The sequence below is a fragment of the Coregonus lavaretus genome (genome assembly GCF_964263955.1).
Source record: "Coregonus lavaretus genome assembly, chromosome: 10".
Taxonomy (NCBI): domain Eukaryota; kingdom Metazoa; phylum Chordata; class Actinopteri; order Salmoniformes; family Salmonidae; genus Coregonus; species Coregonus lavaretus.
This window is the reverse complement of record NC_139997.1, coordinates 7,778,138-7,800,454: the sequence shown is the minus strand read 5'-3', so window position 1 is coordinate 7,800,454 and position 22,317 is coordinate 7,778,138. Positions and strand designations below refer to the sequence as shown.

Here is a 22,317-nt window from a genome sequence, read left to right as displayed (position 1 = left end):
CGAGAGTCCAGGAGCCTACTGACGGTGTAGGCCGGATGGTCGTCAATGAGGCGAACAGGTGGAGGTGGATCAGCCGGCGGACACAAAAGGCTGGAGGACACAGGTTTCAGTTGGGAGACGTGGAAGGTAGGGTGTATCTTCATGGCTGAAGGCAACTTCAAACGAACCGCAGCGGGGTTAATGATGGACTCCACCACAAACGGACCCAGGTACCGAGGAGACAGCTTGCGTGATTTGGTACGAAGAGGTACGTTCTTAGATGACAGCCAAACCTCTTGACCAGGATGAAACACAGGTGCGGGAGTCCTGCTCCTATCCGCTGTTGTCTTGTTCCTGTCGGTGGTCCGAAGCAATGCTTCCCGAGCGTCGCTCCACACTCTCTGGCAGCGGCGGAGGTTCTCCTGAACCGAAGGAACAGCCAATTCCTTCTCCTGAGCAGGAAACAGAGGGGGTTGATAACCCATGGTAACCTCGAAGGGTGAAAGACCGGTGGCAGAGGCGGTGAGGGAGTTGTGGGCGTACTCTATCCAGGGCAGATGTTTAGCCCAGGATGATGGATGTTGAGCAGCCACACAACGAAGGGTTGCTTCGAGGTTTTGATTGGCTCTTTCAGTTTGACCGTTGGTCTGGGGATGAAACCCTGAGGACAGACTAACGGAAGCACCCAAAGCAGAACAGAAACCCTTCCAAACACGGGAAGTAAACTGTGGGCCTCTATCAGATACGATGTCCACAGGTATTCCATGGGGACGGAATACATGTTGGACTAGGAGGTCCGCTGTCTCACTGGCAGACGGTAATTTTGGTAATGCTATATAGTGGACAGATTTAGAGAATCTGTCCACAATGGTAAGTATAGTATCATTACCTTCAGACTTGGGTAGGCCGGTGACAAAATCCATGGCAATGTGGGACCAGGGACGGCTGGGAACTGGGAGGGGTAGCAGCAGCCCCGAAGGGGACTGATGGGAGGCTTTGCCCCGAGCACAGGTTGAACAGGCTGCCACAAAAGCCCGAACGTCAGTTTCCATTGAAGGCCACCAAAAATGTCTCCTAAGCAGCGTCAACGTGCGTCTCATCCCAGGGTGACCAGCAAAACGGGAGGTGTGAATCCACTGCAACACCTGAGACCGGACCGTCTCGGGAACAAAGAGTAGGTTGGGAGGTCCATCACCCGGTCCCGGGTCCGTGGCAAGTGCAGTCTTCACAAGAGACTCGATCTCCCACTGAACAGCCGCCACGACGCATGAGGAAGGCAGGACTGCCTCAGGCTCGCTGGTCTCCGAAGGGTCAGCAAACTGGCGGGACAAAGCATCTGGTTTAACATTTCTTGACCCCGGTCTGTATGTAAGAATAAAGTTAAACCTACTAAAAAACAGGGCCCATCTGGCTTGGCGTGAGTTGAGTCTCTTAGTGGCTTGGATGTAAGCCAAGTTTTTGTGGTCAGTCCAGACCACAAACGGCAATTCAGCTCCATCCAGCCAGTGCCGCCATTCTTCCAGTGCAAGCTTGACCGCCAGCAGTTCCCGGTTTCCAACGTCGTAATTCCGTTCTGTGGGTGACAATTTCTTGGAGAAGAAAGCACAGGGGTGAAGCCTTTGGTCAGTGGGGGAGCGCTGGGAGAGGACTGCTCCCACACCTGAGTCCGACGCGTCCACCTCCACAACAAACTGCAGAGAGGTATTGGGGTGTATCAACACGGGGGAGGTGGAAAACAGTTCCTTCAAAACCCCTACCGCCTGCTCCGCCTCAGGGGACCACCGAAAAGGGACTTTAGGAGATGTGAGTCTTGTAAGGGGTGCCACCACTCTACTAAAACCCTTAATGAATCTACGGTAGAAGTTAGCAAAGCCCAAAAATCGTTGAAGTTGCTTACGGGTGGTGGGTGTGGGCCATTCCGTCACTGCCCGGATCTTCTCGGGGTCCGCCTTCACCTGCCCGCTCTCAATTATGAATCCAAGGAACGATGTAGACTGTTTGTGGAACTCACACTTCTCTGCTTTGACGTACAGCTTGTTCTCCAAGAGCCGTTGAAGAACTTGACGGACGTGTGACTCATGCTCCTCGGGTGACTTGGAAAAAACAAGAATATCATCCAGGTATACAAAGACAAAACGGTTCAAAAAATCCCTAAGAACATCGTTCACCATGGCTTGGAAAACCGCAGGGGCATTTGAAAGCCCAAAGGGCATGACCAAATACTCAAAATGTCCCAGTGGAGTGTTGAAAGCGGTTTTCCACTCATCTCCCTTTCGGATTCGGACAAGGTGATAAGCATTCCTGAGGTCGAGCTTGGAAAACACTGTGGCGCCATGCAGAGGTTCAAAAGCTGAGTTGATGAGAGGAAGGGGATACTTGTTTTTAACAGTTATGTTGTTTAAACCCCTGAAATCGATACAGGGGCGTAACGACTTGTCCTTCTTTTCCACGAAAAAGAAACCTGCACCCAAAGGAGACGACGAGGGACGGATTATGCCCGAGACCAGAGAATCACCAATGTACTGCTCCATTGCCTCTCTTTCCGGTCGGGACATATTGTATAACCGACTAGAGGGCAAGGGAGCACCAGGAAGCAGTTCAATAGGGCAATCATAAGGCCTATGTGGTGGTAGAGACAGAGCCTTGTCCTTACTGAAAACCTCCGCTAAGTCATGGTATTCTTTGGGGACAGATGACAGATCAAGAGGAGCTGAGGGAGGAGTTGGGTTACACTTAGTGGGGGGAACCGCTGACCTCAGGCACTCGGAATGGCAGTTAGTGCTCCAACTGAGAATGGTGTGACGTGTCCAATCAATTTGTGGGTTGTGAAGAGCCAACCAGGGGAAGCCAAGGATTAGGGAGGTAGCTGAGCCAGACATAACTCTTAGCTGAATGCTTTCACAATGATTGCCAGAAATCACTAGGGAAACGGGGGTGGTTTGATGAGTTATCTCCGCGAGGAGGCGCCCATCAAGGGCTGTGACCCGGATGGGGGTAGGTAGTGGCTCCATGGGGATACGAGCTTGTGTAACGAACTGGTGGCTAATAAAGTTATCTTCTGCACCTGAGTCTATGAGAGCTGAGAGTGGCAGGGAATGACTCTGGAAACGTAAGGTTACAGGTACTTGTAATCGGGGAATGATGGGTTCAGGATCTAACTCTGGGCTCGCAAGTAGACCCACCGTTACGAGCGAGCCTTGTCTTTTGGCCGCTTAGGGCATGTAGCCAGAATGTGTGTGGCGTCTCCACAGTACAGGCACTCACCCGCCTGGAGGCGCCGTTGCCGCACAGCTGGAGGTAGTCGAGCTCGACCCACTTGCATAGGTTCCTCCTCTGTGCTCGGGATGGAATCAGGAACAAGAAGCTGCCGACTCCGGAGAGGCGAGACTCGAGTGGTTGGAGGCTGGGGAACTCGTCCTCCTAGATGTGGCCGATCGCCTCTCTCCCGACGCCTCTCCCGCAACCGATTGTCTAGCTTGATGGACAGGGAAACGAGAGAATGTAAATCATGTGGCTCATCACGAGCAGCCAGTTCATCCTTAATGGCTTCATTCAAACCGTTTAGAAATGCTCCTTGAAGTGCCACATTGTTCCACTTGGAGTCCGCTGCCAACGTCCAGAACTCAATAGAGTACTCTGCCACACTGTTAGAACCCTGCCTCAAATTAAAAAGTATCTTGGAGGAATTACCCACATGGTCAGGATGGTCAAAAACAATCTTCAATTTAGCAGAGAAATCAGCGAAAGTCAATCCAGTCCAAGTTTGATTTGAGCACACAGCCTCAGCCCAAACCAGAGCTCTCCCTCTTAACAACCCCAGAACATAATATACCTTAGAGGAATCAGTAGAAAATGACAGTGGTCTCTGCCGAAAAATCAAGTCACACTGAAGCAAAAATCCCCGGCACTTGTCCAATTCTCCATGGAACGGTTCAGGCGACGTGACAGGGGGTTCCCGATGGAACGAAGCCTGCATCATGTCCGAGGAACCAACTTGGGGTGCATCAAACTGGGGGTCAGAGAGAGATGGAGAACTGATAACAGACAAATTAGAGACTTGTGTAGTTAACTGAGTCACCTGGTTCAGCAGTTGATGATTATTTTCCAAAAGAGTCCGAATCAGTTGGTCATGCTGTCCTAGCAACGTTCCTTGAGCCTGGATAGCTTGTTGGAAGCTGTCTTCGTTTGCCCCGTGCTGTCTCTCTGTTGGGTCCATGGCCAGATCGTTCTGTTATGGCTATGGTTCAACCCAGCACTCAGAGAAACCAACACGACAAAGGGAGTGGAAGAAACAAAAATATTTTAATAAAAGTTCAAATTGTCTAAGTCCAAAAACAACTGAAGTAAAGGAACAGAGTGGGCTAGTCGGCTCCGGAGGAAGGAGAGGCTGAGGCAGGCAGGCAGGCAGGCAGGCAGGCAGGCAGGCAGGCAGGCAGACCGACAGGCAGGAAGGCAGGCAGGTTGGGAGGTATGTCCGAAACTAAAGACAAAACAAACGACAGGTTAAGGAGAGTGGAGAGCCAGGCTGAAGACAAAGACAAAATACTTTACTGGTGAGCCAAGTTACCGCTCTGGTAAGAACAACGATCTGGCGCCGGTGGAGAGCCATGCCCAGGAATAAGTAGTGCAGGTTGATGAGAGAATAGGATGCAGCTGCGTAGGCAGGAATCACTGGAAACAACCCGCAGCTGCACAGGAGAGGCAGATCCTGAGCACGCCCCCTGCTCCACTCCAGACACACCCACATAAAGGGGACAAACACACATACAACAGAAAAAGAGGGGACAAAACAAGGAGGAAGGGAAACAGAAAAGGGAGAGACAAGCTGCCCACATAACAAACGGACAGGCGTAACAATAACACACAAACTAACCAACACAAAGCAGGCAACTTATAGGACACATAATCAGACACAAACGGACACAGGTGCAATAGACAGACAAAACCAATCTAACATCGAAACATCTAACGGTGGTAGCTAGTACTCCGGGGACGGCGAATGCCGAAGCCTGCCCGAGCAAGGAGGAGGAGCAGCCTCGGCAGAATCCGTGACACATTCTATATTTATAATAATTGAATTGGTTTGGGGGACACGTGAGCATTAGGTAAATGTTGATTTTATAACAAATATCTTTTATAATCATATTCAGACAACTTCCATATTGTCTGTATCGTGGTTGAAGATAAATGGTGTCCATATCAGACAAACATTGACAATAATAAAAGGCCTTTAATGCCTGAGGTGGGAAAATATGTTTTCTTGAAGGTTTAATATGTACTTAATGTTGTGGGGTGTTCAGAAAATGCATTTATTCTAGTAAAAAAAAAGAAGTCTATTAAAATATATATATATATATATATTACAGCAGCCCAATAATGACCCAATTACCATGTAAACGGTTGCAATGAAAATAACCTGTGCATAACTGTAGCCTTCTGCTCAGGTAATTACCATTTACATTTACATTTACATTTACGTCATTTAGCAGACGCTCTTATCCAGAGCGACTTACAAATTGGGTCCATGATGTAAATAGTTGCAACTCTCTGCATATGCCTATGCATGTGTGTGTGTGTGTGTGTGTGTGTGTGTGTGTGTGTGTGTGTGTGTGTGTCCACGTGCGTGCAGACGTGTATTGCGAGAACCTGTCCTATGACTGTGACTGTATATGGTCCAATACCTGTAGCATTACTCATTTAGACGCACACACCTCTGATTGGCTAATCCTCCCACTATTTGCCAATCAGAGAGCTCGGCTTGCTTGATCTGCTACATCATAGCAATGGCGGACCGAAGTAGCAGGAATTCCGCATCCTAGTGTTCAATGGCATTGCATTTCCTATCCGGTGCCCATAGGGAGCCGTTGCTAAGCGACCAGGGGAGGTCCCCATAAATCCGCTAACCAGCTGTTGGCGGCTTTTTTGCACTTTCGTCAGATCCAGCTGTTTTGGTGTGAAGACAAGACAGACAGGGACAGACCTGGGATAAACCAAACGTACTGCTTTGATGCTCGGAGTTGGACGGCTGCCGCGTATTGACACCTCGAGGATTAGAACTAGAGAACAGTCCAAGTGAAGGGTTCCACAGTAACAGAAATATGGATTTGTTTGGGGTTGTGAATTTGGACCAACTGTCCCATGGACTGGCTGGTCTGTCCATGTTTCCATACTTTGACACGGCGCACTATATTGTGTCAGTGATGGCACTTCGAGAACAGCCAGGTAAGCAAAGAACATTCAACAACGGGTTGAATTGGACAGGTCTAGCTCACTACAATTGTTATAACTTTTTAATATAGCCTAATATACTAGCCTATTGAACGTTTTGGTTCTTTACTTTTCATATTTTAATGACAATTTGTTGAATGTTAGGCAAGGCTACACTTTGTGCTCCAGAATGACAGAATTCAGCCTCTAGCGTTTGACAGAACATGAAACTTAAGAGAACATTCTACACAATTCTCCCGATTTGGCCACGTTGATATTGAGATCGTTTACCATCATGTTTTCATTTTCTAAATCCCCACAACTGGATGGCATAATAATATTATGCAACGGATTATTGTTGCATGGACATTTTGAGATCCCTCAATCTTTAAGAGTGACATATTTATGCTTTAGTCCACTTTCCAAATGTATTTATGGTTGATCTATTTGCCCAGGTGAAATGAATAAGGGCAAGTCACACCACTTTTGCACTCTTGAAGTATTTAAACATCACGCTTGAAGTACATATTTGTGAACAAAATAAATGTGTTGTCCCAGTGATCTTTACACACACACACACACACACACACACACACACACACACACACACACACACACACACACACACACACACCCTTATTGAGTACTCCCACTCCCACAACCATAGAGATTAGACTCATCATACACATACTACTGTAACTTAGATCCAGACTGTACTGCTGAAGCTTTGCAGACATATTATATTCCTTTTGATACTCAGTGCCAGGGATGGGAGGCGAGGCCCATCAATAATGGTCCTCCTTTCTGGTTATTTTCTGGCATCAAGGTTGCCTCAAGACTCACTGAGGAAAAACATGGCCCAAATAAAATGATAAACAAAACTGGATTATAACACAGAATGTGTAATTCTAGTAGGTACAGGACAGGACTACTGTACCTTGAGTTGCCTGACACTATGCCCAATCGGTTATGTTTATATGTAACTCTGGTAGTGGCTCAGTATGAAGACAGGTGGACTTTTACTGCCTCAACATTGACCTTTTCTCCAAACAAACCACACATGGGTTCAAGTCCCAAGTACTATTTGAAATGATTCAAACACTTTTAGCATTTGCTCTAGTCTCCTTGGAGTGCCAGATACACCAGGTTTGCACTTTTGCAACTATTCTATTGGTTCCATTGCAGCAGGCAAGTTCAATCAAGCCCAGATAAAGTATTTAAAATTATTTTAAATAGTGTTTGAGCCTAGGTCTAAAACAAACCTCCCATTGTTGTCCCTGGCTACCACAGTGTAACATATGTCTATTTTAGAGCAGAGTGGCTTCACTTACTTGTGTGTACTTCACTTACTTGTGTCCTCATATCACCCCTCCTCTGGGTACGTGTGTGTGTGTGTGTATGTGTGTGTGTGTATTTGTGTGTGTGTAACACAATATGTTTGTGGCCTTCATTTTGATGGATTCTACAACACGTCAAGACAAACAATAAGAATGGAGTCTAGAGCCATAATAATGGAGTCTAGAGCCATAAGAATGGAGTCTAGAGCCATAAGAATGGAGTCTAGAGCCATAAGAATGGAGTCTAGAGCCATAAGAATGGAGTCTAGAGCCATATCAGAGATAGATTGTAGAACTTAAGACACAAAGAACACCAGAGCTTATTAGAACACCGGTGCTGCTCTCTACTTTTAGACAGCGCTGGATCTTGTCATGATTCCCACAAAGCACTTGGACTTTACATTTTCACTTAAAATAGCTGCCACATTCTAGACTAGAGGCTCAATGAAAAGCTTTACTGAACATTAGTTTGCCTTTTACTGTTTATTACAGACTTATATATAGTAACATTGTAATTATTTTTCACAGGGCCACTTTTACTTGTCTTTATACAGAAGAGTTATCTCAAGCACTGTCCAAACTACACTGAGTGAGGTCTAACATGGAAAACAGAGCATTAGTTATAAGTCATTCTACTGTGAACAATCGGTAACCTAAAAATAAGTGTTCCATCCTCTAGCAGGGCACTCAGAGGAGACCTAGCAGAGAGAGAGAGAGAAAGAGAGAGACTCTCCCCAGTCTCTCCCAAACTCTAATGGACTCTGTGATATAAGACTGTTCTCTCAGGGCGACATCTAAAGACACATCAAAGTGTTTTATATACAGGCCTCTATAGAAACAAGCTGCTGCTTGCAACATAATGAATGTACCCTGTAGACCGGAACTACAGAAAGACAGTGAGACAGGTTACAGTACATTCTGTCCCTTCTGTTTGGAGAGCATGTGAAATTATCACAGACTGGGGCCAACTCTTCTAGCCTGGTTCCAGATCTGTTTGTGCTGTATAACCAACTCCTATGTGGTTGTTGTTATTGAATGTGACAAGACAGCACAAACAGATCTGGGACCAGCCTACAAGTCCCCAGGACGACACCAGAAGTGCAGGCAGAGCTCAGAGCTGTGTTCAGTTTGTCATTGCATCTGGTCTTTTTCTCACTTCACCAACAGGTCAGATTTGACTTGTAAATGCCCTCTGAATGCAAATCTAGCTGGTTACCACAAGGTATCTTGAGGCCTGCTGGTCATGGTGTAATCTACACAGTCTGCTTAGCGATAGTGTACATCAGAGGAGGCTGGTGGGAGGTGCTATAGGAGGACAGGCTCATTGTATTTACTGGGATGGAATAATGGAATGGTACCTAACACATCAAACACATGTAAACAACACGTTTGACTCCATTCTATTTCTTTCTATTCCAGCCATTACAATGAGCCCGTCCTCCTATAGCTCCTCCCACCAGCCTCCTCTGCTGTACAATGCCTTCTATACTGGTCAACTAAACAAGCTGTCTCTACAGGGTGTCTCTCTCTGCTGGTGTTTGGGACTCTCTGTGCCTAAGTGAGTTCCCGGTGAGAGATTGTACTCCAGCAAGCATTCATTTTTTGGGTGTCATTCATAATAATTTACCTACAGTACCTGTCAGAATGCAGAATTAAAGTGCTCACCAAACCTTCACAGTGTAAACACTGCCTATCTTCTCTCAGTACTGTCCATCCACCGGGTAAATACTGTCATTCACAAAAGGGGACGTTATGGGACATGCAGTCCTTTCCATGACGTACTGTAGATTCAATCTTTTAGGCTCTTTATGGGACTCTTGGGACACAAACATCTCTTGGACTCACTCTTTAAGTCCCATTTACTGGCAGAAAAGCTTGTTTACCCATTCGTTAGGGATTTTCTGTATCGACGAACAACCTCTTCTATATGCAAAGTAGCAACAACCCACTCAATGAATAACAGCCCCTAGCTGGCAGCATAACTTGTTCACCCATTCCTAATGGCATCTCTGTAGCAAGGAATAGACTATTAGCCTGGTCCCAGGTCCGCTTCTGCTGTTTTGCCAAATTAGCCTGGTCCCAGATATGCTTGTGCCTCTTGCAAACTGTTGGGAACTTTGGCAAGACAGCACAAACTGATCTGGGACCAGGCTAATAGACAAAGCACAAGCTTCACTAATTAAAAATGTACTGAAGCTGCATGCAGTGGAACTAGCAGTGGAACTAAAAGCATTCGTTGACAAAACCTCTCCTGTTTACTTATGCTGAACAGGTGCAGCGACCTTCCTTAGTTCCTGTTGCTTGGCTGGCTGTTTTAAAAGCCTCAAGGCATTAACTGCTTTTCAACTGCAGGAAGCTCATCACCGCTGCTGCTGTATATGGCAAAACACACTGTTATAGGCCTATGTGACAAAACACACTGTTGTAGGCCTATGTGACAAAACACACTGTTGTAGGCCTATGTGACAAAACACACTGTTGTAGGCCTATGTGGCAAAACACACTGTTGTAGGCTTATATGGCAAAACACACTGTTGTAGGCCTATGTGACAAAACACACTGTTGTAGGCCTATGTGGCAAAACACACTGTTGTAGGCCTATGTGGCAAAACACACTGTTGTAGGCCTATGTGGCAAAACACACTGTTGTAGGCCTATGTGGCAAAACACACTGTTGTAGGCCTATGTGACAAAACACACTGTTGTAGGCCTATGTGGCAAAACACACTGTTGTAGGCCTATGTGGCAAAACACACTGTTGTAGGCCTATGTGGCAAAACACACTGTTGTAGGCTTATATGGCAAAACACACTGTTGTAGGCCTATGTGACAAAACACGCTGTTGTAGACCTATGTGTCAAAATAACCCACTCCATGCGCTCCTCTGTTGTTCTGGTGCTGTGTAATAATCTGTCTCATCAGTACATATGAAGAGAAGAAATTAAAACAGCTACATTTCTCAACCCACTAGGGACTAGGCCTACTGTAAATGATTGTCTGTAAATATCAGCTTCAAAGTTGTTGATAAGATCCCAAGAAAATTGCATTAGTTATCTATACATATTTTGATAACACCTACGGTAGCATTTACATAGTAAAAAGTCATTAAATGAATAGTTTTTACTTATTTGCATAGGTAGGTATTAAATAATGTACATAGTCATTAATGTTGTTCCTTTGTGGATGTTGCAGGTTATGTGTCCCAGTAGACAGGTATGTAACTGTTTCACCAGTCATTATTGTAACCATCCCATCCACCTGCTACAGTACTACCACAGTACTACTGCTATAGTTAAGACCGAACCATACACTATGTATATTGTATGTCTCTGAGTAAACCCAGCTTCAGGGATCCACTGTTGACACAAATCTTTTTCCCAGAAGGCTTTTTCCCGGATCTGATGCATGCATGGCTACCGCTCCATGCTTATTTTTTTTAATAACCTTTATTTAACCTAGCCTGGTCCCAGATCTGTTTGTTTGGACTTGACAACTGTTTGCCTGAGGAGTTGGCAAGAGAGCACAAACAGATCTGGGACCAGGCTGTATTTAAGCTTTGTTGCGTCTGTGTTATGGAGAAGGAGCCATGGCTTCTCTCCTAATCCTGCAACCACAATTATATAACTGTTTTTTAGGCTTATTAAGAGGTTATTAAGGCTGTTATAACCTGCCGTCAATTGACTACAACCTGCTTTCAATTGACTACAACCTGCTTTCAATTGACTACAACCTGCTTTCAATTGACTACAACCTGCTTTCAATTGACTACAACCTGCTTTCAATTGACTACAACCTGCTTTCAATTGACTACAACCTGCTTTCAATTGACTACAACCTGCTTTCAATTGACTACAACCTGCTTTCAATTGATGATTTGCATGATGACAATTATTTTGATTAGTGACGTTGTTGTGGTATTGATATGCTGTAACTAACCACTACTTCAGTTGCAACATGAACTACTATGCTCCAACGCCAAATGCTGGCGACCATGGAGGCTGTCAGTTCTGACGTATGTGTGTGTTCAGATGGGTACTGCTGCGCAAAGCTGGCTGTCCATCTGTGGTGAACAGCGATGCACAAAATGAGATTTCATCAGATATTCAATGGTTGTGCAAACGCTGGTTGTTGGTTCGGTGACGCCTGCGATTTGTAGTTGTGAGGAACCTTTGTGCATATTTTGTGTGTTGTTAATTTGTGTGTATTTCTGTGTGTGTGTGTGTGTGTGTGTGTGTGTACGCGCGCATATGGGTGTGTTATAACTGTGTACCCGGGTAATCACTAATCCGTATTGTTGTAGCCATTTCATGTGATGTTTGTTGATATTAAACAGAGTGTGCAAGATGCCCAGTGATAATGAATGTCCCACTGCTGTTAGTTCCTCCTGTTAAATATCTCTAAACCTCTCTCCCCTTTGATATGTTGATGCTGGCTATTTGTTGGAGTTTAGTCTAGCGGTACCATTGACTCTGCCAACTCCAGACCACTCATTATCCCAGGAGACCTGCAGGGGTTCGATCTCTCTCCCCACTCTTTCATTTATAATCCTGTTCTAATTTTCTCATTTCTAATGTTCCGTTTTAAATAAAAAAAATCGGGACAAGTACCGTATTTTCCGCACTATAAGGCGCACTTAAAAGCCTTTAATTTTCTCAAAAAACGACAGTGCGCCTTATAATCCGGAGCACCTTATATATGGATCAATTGGTTAGTTGGTTGATCCATACTGGTTGTACACGGCGCTCAAGGCGCTCTGTCAAAATGTTTCAGTATGAAAAACCAATAAAAACAATTTAATAATAATGAAATGTTTCAGTACGACTGGTAAACTACAAAGCCGCACCGCTTGCAGCATTACGGCTACCGTAGTCAGTAAACACCGGTACTGTGCTTACTCACAGTCCCACACCACTTGTGTGTGTATAAAGACCCCAAAATTGTTGTCAGAACGCTTAATAAAGTTTGACTTTATCTGACTGTTTTGTTGACATTCCCTTTAGCACAGCTCCATCTACTGGATGCATAACGCAACCCCAGTCAAACGTTTGACTGCAGTATCTTCTATTCTATGCGCCTTATAATCCGGTGCGCCCTATTTATGAAAACAGTTCTAAAATAGGCCATTCATTGAAGGTGCGCCTTATAATCCGGTGCGCCTTATAGTGCGGAAAATACGGTAAGTAAGGTTCTGTACATGTATTTTACAAAACACAACATGCTTGACCCTGCTGTTGTTGAATTATTGAAACAAAAATAAATAAGTAAGCGTCTGCAGTGTTATGAAGGGCCCTACAGTGGTCAGGAGTTAGAACTGTAAACTACATGGCTTCATAGTTAGAACTGTAAACTGCATGGCTTCATAGTTAGAACTGTAAACTACATGGCTTCATAGTTAGAACTCATGGCTTCATAGTTAGAACTGTAAACTACATGGCTTCATAGTTAGAACTGTAAACTACATGGCTTCATAGTTAGAACTCATGGCTTCATAGTTAGAACTGTAAACTACATTGCTTCATAGTTAGAACTGTAAACTACATGGCTTCATAGTTAGATCTGTAAACTACATGGCTTCATAGTTAGAACTGTAAACTGCATGGCTTCATAGTTAGAACTGTAAACTACATGGCTTCATAGTTAGAACTCATGGCTTCATAGTTAGAACTGTAAACTACATGGCTTCATAGTTAGAACTGTAAACTACATGGCTTCATAGTTAGAACTGTAAACTGCATGGCTTCATAGTTAGAACTGTAAACTGCATGGCTTCATAGTTAGAACTGTAAACTACATGGCTTCATAGTTAGAACTGTAAACTGCATGGCTTCATAGTTAGAACTCATGGCTTCACAGTTAGAACTGTAAACTACATGGCTTCATAGTTAGAACTGTAAACTACATGGCTTCATAGTTAGAACTGTAAACTACATGGCTTCATAGTTAGAACTCATGGCTTCATAGTTAGAACTGTAAACTACATGGCTTCATAGTTAGAACTGTAAACTACATGGCTTCATAGTTAGAACTGTAAACTACATGGCTTCATAGTTAGAACTGTAAACTACATGGCTTCATAGTTAGAACTGTAAACTACATGGCTTCATAGTTAGAACTCATGGCTTCATAGTTAGAACTGTAAACTACATTGCTTCATAGTTAGAACTGTAAACTACATGGCTTCATAGTTAGATCTGTAAACTACATGACTTCATAGTTAGAACTGTAAACTGCATGGCTTCATAGTTAGAACTGTAAACTACATGGCTTCATAGTTAGAACTCATGGCTTCACAGTTAGAACTGTAAACTACATGGCTTCATAGTTAGAACTGTAAACTACATGGCTTCATAGTTAGAACTGTAAACTGGATGGCTTCATAGTTAGAACTGTAAACTACATGGCTTCATAGTTAGAACTGTAAACTACATGGCTTCATAGTTAGAACTGTAAACTGCATGGCTTCATAGTTAGAACTCATGGCTTCACAGTTAGAACTGTAAACTACATGGCTTCATAGTTCGAACTGTAAACTGCATGGCTTCATAGTTAGAACTGTAAACTACATTGCTTCATAGTTAGAACTGTAAACTACATTGCTTCATAGTTAGAACTGTAAACTACATGGCTTCATAGTTAGAACTGTAAACTACATGGCTTCATAGTTAGAACTGTAAACTACATGGCTTCATAGTTAGAACTCATGGCTTCATAGTTAGATCTGTAAACTACATTGCTTCATAGTTAGAACTGTAAACTACATTGCTTCATAGTTAGAACTGTAAACTACATGGCTTCATAGTTAGAACTGTAAACTGCATGGCTTCATAGTTAGAACTGTAAACTGCATGGCTTCATAGTTAGAACTGTAAACTGCATGGCTTCATAGTTAGAACTGTAAACTGCATGGCTTCATAGTTAGAACTGTAAACTACATGGCTTCATAGTTAGAACTGTAAACTACATGGCTTCATAGTTAGAACTGTAAACTACATGGCTTCATAGTTAGATCTGTAAACTACATGGCTTCATAGTTAGAACTGTAAACTACATGGCTTCATAGTTAGAACTGTAAACTGCATGGCTTCATAGTTAGAACTGTAAACTACATGGCTTCATAGTTAGAACTGTAAACTACATGGCTTCATAGTTAGAACTCATGGCTTCACAGTTAGAACTGTAAACTACATGGCTTCATAATTAGAACTGTAAACTACATTGCTTCATAGTTAGAACTGTAAACTACATGGCTTCATAGTTAGATCTGTAAACTACATGGCTTCATAGTTAGAACTGTAAACTGCATGGCTTCATAGTTAGAACTGTAAACTACATGGCTTCATAGTTAGAACTCATGGCTTCACAGTTAGAGCTGTAAACTACATGGCTTCATAGTTAGAACTGTAAACTACATTGCTTCATAGTTAGAACTGTAAACTACATGGCTTCATAGTTAGATCTGTAAACTACATGGCTTCATAGTTAGAACTGTAAACTGCATGGCTTCATAGTTAGAACTGTAAACTACATGGCTTCATAGTTAGAACTGTAAACTACATGGCTTCATAGTTAGAACTGTAAACTACATGGCTTCATAGTTAGAACTCATGGCTTCATAGTTAGAACTGTAAACTACATGGCTTCATAGTTAGAACTGTAAACTACATGGCTTCATAGTTAGAACTGTAAACTACATGGCTTCATAGTTAGAACTGTAAACTACATGGCTTCATAGTTAGAACTGTAAACTACATGGCTTCATAGTTAGAACTCATGGCTTCATAGTTAGAACTGTAAACTACATTGCTTCATAGTTAGAACTGTAAACTACATGGCTTCATAGTTAGATCTGTAAACTACATGACTTCATAGTTAGAACTGTAAACTGCATGGCTTCATAGTTAGAACTGTAAACTACATGGCTTCATAGTTAGAACTCATGGCTTCACAGTTAGAACTGTAAACTACATGGCTTCATAGTTAGAACTGTAAACTACATGGCTTCTTAGTTAGAACTGTAAACTGGATGGCTTCATAGTTAGAACTGTAAACTACATGGCTTCATAGTTAGAACTGTAAACTACATGGCTTCATAGTTAGAACTGTAAACTACATGGCTTCATAGTTAGAACTGTAAACTGCATGGCTTCATAGTTAGAACTGTAAACTACATGGCTTCATAGTTAGAACTGTAAACTACATGGCTTCATAGTTAGAACTGTAAACTACATGGCTTCATAGTTAGAACTGTAAACCGCTTGATCCTGGATCCTAGTTTATCTAGAATGTCTTTCTTTGAGGCAGTGTCCATAGTCTGACTGAAAATGAATGAACACAATCCTGAAAGGCTTTGCATATGGGGAGACAGTACGGACACTGAGCAGATACCATCACTAATCAACAATCAGGCGAGATGAGGACATATCATGTCTCTGGAATTGACCTGGTTCTCATTTGTATATCTACTGTTCGTGAATGTTTAACAGCCCTGGAAGTCTGAAAGGACCTTCCTCAAACAGTGACACTCCTGTAATGTGAAACTCCTCCACTGTAATCTCTCCTCTCGCTATGAACATATTGTTCTGCTATGCTTTTAGCTCCTCTGCAGATTTACAACAACATATTTGCTAGAACTGACAAGTAGAGAGCATTAAACAAGAATACACAATACACTCCTTGTTCTATATAATTGTTGACTTATTCTAATTAATCAATTAATCAAATGTATTTTATAGAGCCCTTTTTACATCAGCAGTTGTCACAAAGTGCTTTACAGAGACCCAGTGCAGCCTTTTCCATCAGATCAGTAGCTGTCACATTGTTCCAAAATAAGGTTAGGATGTTGATGTTAGAGAAAGTCTATCAATAGCTGATTACTTCAAAATTGATGATGATGATGATGATGATGATTAGGAGGATGAGGATGAAGTTTCTGCTAATAGATTTACAGTCAGGCTTTTTTCTAAGCCCCTCCAGGGTTTCTCATTATCCTGCACATTGTGTTTGATGTTATGAAAATGTATGCACTCACTAACTGTAAGTCGCTCTGGATAAGAGCGTCTGCGAAATGACTCAAATGTAAATGTAAATGTTGTACTTTTTCGTTATTTGACTTAGTTTTCGATTAACTACACTAACCTCCGCTGGTGACTGGGTTACAGGAGTCCTGGAGGTGGCGAGGAGGAGCCCGTTTGCCTGCTGGTTCAGTTCTATGCTGTACTGCTTCGGAGGGGGCATTCTCTCTGCCCTCATGATGGCTGAGGCCCCCATAGCCCCTCTGTCCAAGAACATCAACGTCCTCATGGCCTCGGTCATCTGGTGAGTGGAGAGGAGAGAGGGAGGGAGGGAGACAGAGATGGGGGGAGGGAGGGAGAGAGAGAGAGAGAGAGAGAGAGAGAGAGAGAGAGAGAGAGAGAGAGAGAGAGGGGCGGAAGGAGGGAAAGAGAGAGGGGTGGAAGGAGGGAGTTGAGTTGATGCCAAAGAGCTCGATTTTGGTCTCATCTGACAACAACACTTTCACCCAGTTCTCCTCTGAATCATTCAGATGTTCAATGGCAAACTTCAGACGGGCCTGTATATGTGCTTTCTTGAGCAGGGGGACCTTGCGGGCGCTGCAGGATATCAGTCCTTCACGGCGTATTGTGTTACCAATTGTTTTCTTGGTGACTATGGTCCCAGCTGCCTTGAGATCATTGACAACATCCACCCGTGTTATTTGGGGCTGATTCCTCACCGTTCTCATGATCATTGCAACTCCACGAGGTGAGATCTTGCATGGAGCCCCAGGCCGAGGGAGATTGACAGTTATTTTGTGTTTCTTCCATTTGCGAATAATCGCACCAACTGTTGTCACCTTCTCACCAAGCTGCTTGGCGATGGTCTTGTAGCCCATTCCAGCCTTGTAGGTCTACAATCTTGTCCCTGACATCCTTGGAGAGCTCTTTGTTCTTGGCCATGGTGGAGAGTTTGGAATCTGATTGATTGATTGCTTCTGTAGACAGGTGTCTTTTATACAGGTAACAAGCTGAGATTATGAGCACTCCCTTTAAGAGTGTACTCCTAATCTCAGCTCGTTACCTGTATAAAAGACACCTGGGAGCCAGAAATCTTTCTGATTGAGAGGGGGTCAAATACTTATTTCCCTCATTAAAATGCAAATTAATTTATAACATTTTTGATATGCGTTTCTCTGGATGATTTTGTTGTTATTCTGTCTCTCACTGTTCAAATAAACCTACCATTAAAATTATAGACTGATCATTTCTTTGTCAGTGGGCAAACGTACAAAATCAGCAGGGGATCAAATACTTTTTTCCCTCACTGTAAGTATCAAAAGTAAATGGAATTGCTAAAATATACTTAAGTATCAAAAGTCAAAGTATAAATCATTTCAAATTCCTTATATTAAGCAAACCAGACGGCACAATTACATATATATATATATACATTACCAGTCAAAAGTTTGGACACACCTACTAATTCAAGGATTTTTCTTTATTTTTACTATTTTTTACATTGTAGAATAATAGTGAAGACATCAACACTATGAAATAACACATATGGAATCATGTAGTAACCAAAGACATGTTAAACAATGTCAGGGTTGAGTGTAGAGGTAACGTAGAATCACACGCAGGACACACAGAGGTTCGAACAGATGTCTTTAGTTAAGTCCAAGGAACAAGCCAACCACGGCAACAGGCCACAGGCGAACTTTACGCACAATGGTAAGTACAAAATAAATGCGCACAAAGTGCGGGACTCTCTCTAACAACACAATATAGAGAGAACAGAACAACGAACTAACACAACACGTGACATCGAACAATTACACACAACACCTGACCAAACTCAAGAGAACTAAATAGGACACATAATGAACACTAACAACGAACAGGTGTAACAAAACAGACAAAACCAATCAAACATAGAAACATAGAACGGTGGCAGCTAGTACTCCGGAGACGACGACCGCCGAAGCCTGCCCGAACAAGGAGAAGGAGCAGCCTCGGCCGAAACCGTGACAAACAAATCAAAATATATTTTATATTTGAGATTCTTCAAATAGCCACCCTTTGCTTTGATGACAGCTTTGCACACTCTTGTCATTCTCTCAACCAGCTTCATGGGGTAGTCATCTGGAATGCATTTCAATTAACAGGTGTGCCTTCTTTGTGGAATTGATTTTGTTCGTAATGCGTTTGAGACAATCAGTTGTGTTGTGACAAGGTAGGGGTGTATACAGAAGATAGCCCTATTTGGTAAAAGACCAAGTCCATATTATGGCAAGAACAGCTCAAATAAGCAAAGAGAAATGACAGTCCATCATTACTTTAAGACATGAAGGTCAGTCAATACGGAACATTTTAAGAACTTTGAAAGTTTCTTTAAGCGCAGTCGCAAACACCATCAAGCGCTATGATGAAACTGGCTCTCATGAGGACCGCCACTGGAATGGAAGACCCAGAGTTACCTCTGCTGCAGAGGATAAGTTCATTAGAGTTACCAGCCTCAGAAATTGCAGCCCAAATAAATGCTTCACAGAGTTCAAGTCACAGACACATCTCAACATCAACTGTTCAGAGGGGACTGTGTGAATCAGGCCTTCATGGTCGAATTGCTGCAAAGAAACCACAACTAAAGGACATCAATAAGAAGAGACCCGCTTGGGCCAAGAAACACGAGCAATGGACATTAGACCGGTGGAAATGTGTCCTTTGGTCTGGAGTCCAAATTTGAGATTTATGGTTCCAAACGCCGTGTTTTGTGAGACGCAGTGTGGGTGAACGGATGATCTCCGCATGTTTATTTCCCACCGTAAAGCATGGAGGAGGAGGTGTTATGGTGTGGTGGTGCTTTACTGGTGACACTGTCTGTGATTTATTTAGAATTCAAGGCACACTTAACCAGCATGGCTACCACAGCATTCTGCAGCGATATGCCATCCCATCTGGTTTGGGCTTAGTGGGACTATCATTTGTTTTTCAACAGGACAATGACCCAACACACCTCCAGGCTATGCAAGGGCTATTTTATCAAGAAGGAGAGTGATGGGAGTGCTGCATCAGATGACCTAGCCTCCACAATCCCCCAACCTCAACCCAATTGATATGGTTTGGCATGAGTCGGACGGCAGAGTGAAGGAAAAGCAACCAACAAGTGCTCAGCATATGTGGGAACTCCTTCAAGACTGTTGGAAAAGCATTCCAGGTGAAGTTGGTTGAGAGAATGCCAAGAGTATGCAAAGCTGTCATCAAGGCAATGGGTGGCTATTTGAAGAATCTCAAATATAAAATATATTTTGATTTGGTGAACACTTTTTTGGTTACTACATGATTCCATGTGTGTTATTTCATAGTTTTGATGTCTTCACTATTATTCTACAATGTAGAAAATAGTAAAAATAAAGAAAACCCCTTGAATCAGTAGGTGTCCAAACTTTTGACTGGTACTGTATACAGTTGAAGTCGGAAGTTTACATACACTTAGGTTGGAGTCATTAAAACTTGTTTTTCAACCACTCCACAAATTTCTTGTTAACAAACTATAGTTTTGGCAAGTCGGTTAGGACATGTACTTTGTGCATGACACAAGTAATTTTTCCAACAATTGTTTACAGACAGATTATTTCACTTATAATTCACTGTATCATAATTCCAGTGGGTCAGAAGTTTACATACACTAAATTGACTGTGCCTTTAAACAGCTTGGAAAATTCCAGAAAATGATGTCATGGCTTTAGAAGCTTTTGATAGGCTAACTGACATCGTTTGAGTCAATTGGAGGTGTACCTGTGGATGTATTTCAAGGCCTACCTTCAAACTCTTTGCTTGTCATCATGGGAAAATCAAAAGAAATCATCCAAGACCTCAGAAACAAAATTGTAGACCTCCACAAGTCTGGTTCATCCTTGGGAGCAATTTCCAAACGACTGAAGGTACCACGTTCATCTGTACAAACAATAGTACGCAAGTATAAACACCATGGGAACACGCAGCCGTAATACCGCTCAGGAAGGAGACGCGTTCTGTCTCCTAGAGATGAACGTACTTTGGTGCGAAAAGTGCAAATCAATCCCAGAACAACAGCAAAGGACCTTGTGAAGATGCTGGAGGAAACAGGTACAAAAGTATCTATATCCACAGTAAAACAAGTCCTATATCGACATAACCTGAAAGGCCGCTCAGCAAGGAAGAAGCCACTGCTCCAAAACCGCCATAAAAAAGCCAGACTACAGTATGCAACTGCACATGGGGACAAAGATCATACTTTTTGGAGAAATGTCCTCTGGTCTGATGAAACAAAAATAGAACTGTTTGGCCATAATGACCATCATTATGTTTGGAGGAAAAAGGGTGTTGCTTGCAAGCCGAAGAACACCATCCCAACCATGAAGCACGGAGGTGGCAGCATCATGCTGTGGGGGTGCTTTGCTGCAGGAGGGACTGGTGCACTTCACAAAATTGATGGCATCATGAGGAAGGAAAATTATGTGGATATATTGAAGCAACATCTCAAGACATCAGTCAGGAAGTTAAAGCTTGGTCGCAAATGGGTCTTCCAAATGGACAATGACCCCAAGCATACTTCCCAAAGTTGTGGCAAAATGGCTTAAGGACAACAAAGTCAAGGTATTGGAGTGGCCATCACAAAGCCCTGACCTCAATCCTATAGATTAGATATAAAGTGTGTGTGAGCAAGGAGGCCTACAAACCTGACTCAGTTACACCAGCTCTGTCAGGAGGAATGGGCCAAAATTCACCCAACTTATTGTGGGAAGCTTGTGGAAGGCTACCCGAAACGTTTGACCCAAGTTAAACAATTTAAAGGCAATGCTACCAAATACTAATTGAGTGTATGTAAACTTCTAACCCACTGGGAATGTGATGAAATAAATAAAAGCTGAAATAAATCGTTCTCTCTACTATTATTCTGACATTTCACATTCTTCAAATAAAGTGGTGATCCTAACTGACCTAAGACAGGGAATTGTTACTAAGATTAAATGTCAGGAATTGTGAAAAACTGATGTATTTGGCTAAGGTGTATGTAAACTTCCGACTTGAACTGTATATATTTTGTTCTTCAGATAGCATGGGGCACACTCCAACACTCAGACATAATTTACAAACAAAGCATTTGTGTTTAGTGAGTTCACCAGATCAGAGGCAGTAGTTACGACCATGGATGTTCTCTTCATAAATACGTGAATTTGACAATTTTCCTGTCAAAATGTAATGACTACTTTTGGGTGTCAGGGTAAATGTAAAGAGGACTTTTCGGTGTCAGGAAAAATGTAACGATTACTTTTGGGTGTCAGGGAAATGTAACAAGTACTTTTAGGTGTCAGGGTAATGTAACGAGTACTTTTGGGTGTCATGGAAAATGTGTGGAGTAAAAAGTACATTATTTTCTTCAGGAATGTAGTGAAGTGTATTTAATTATAGTGAAGTAAAAGTAAAAGCTGGCAAATATATAAAAGTAAAGTAAAATACAGATACCCCCCAAAAACGACTTAAGTAGTACTTTAAAGTATTTTTACTTAAGTACTTTACACCACTGATGAGGCTCTCACACTCCGGATACACTATAAAACAGAAATAAACAGGTGATTGAAAAATGATATTTTGGGGGAAAATAATTGGGGGAACTGTAGATTATATAATAATAGATTCGGTAGATAGTATTTCAGATGTATCAGAGTGTGACTGAGTAAAAGAGCACCCATTAAAAAACATCCACCTTCATCCATGCTTCCTCTTCAATACCACAGTGTTTTAGTGCCCTCTGATGGGCT

The 22,317-nt window shown here is 42.8% G+C and overlaps 1 protein-coding gene across 1 annotated transcript in view; it reads left to right on the top strand.

The window, feature by feature from the left end:
- Window positions 1–6,077: 6,077 nt before the first annotated feature.
- Window positions 6,078–22,317, top strand: part of LOC311136095 (trimeric intracellular cation channel type B-like) — a gene marked incomplete at both ends in the record, with an annotated part of 38,653 nt that continues 22,413 nt past the window's right edge. Inside the window, 2 exons of the mRNA XM_084170178.1 lie at window positions 6,078–6,201; window positions 16,682–16,838. Of these exons, the coding sequence (XP_084026304.1) occupies window positions 6,078–6,201; window positions 16,682–16,838 (281 nt within the window). The remainder of the gene's footprint in view (window positions 6,202–16,681; window positions 16,839–22,317) is intronic.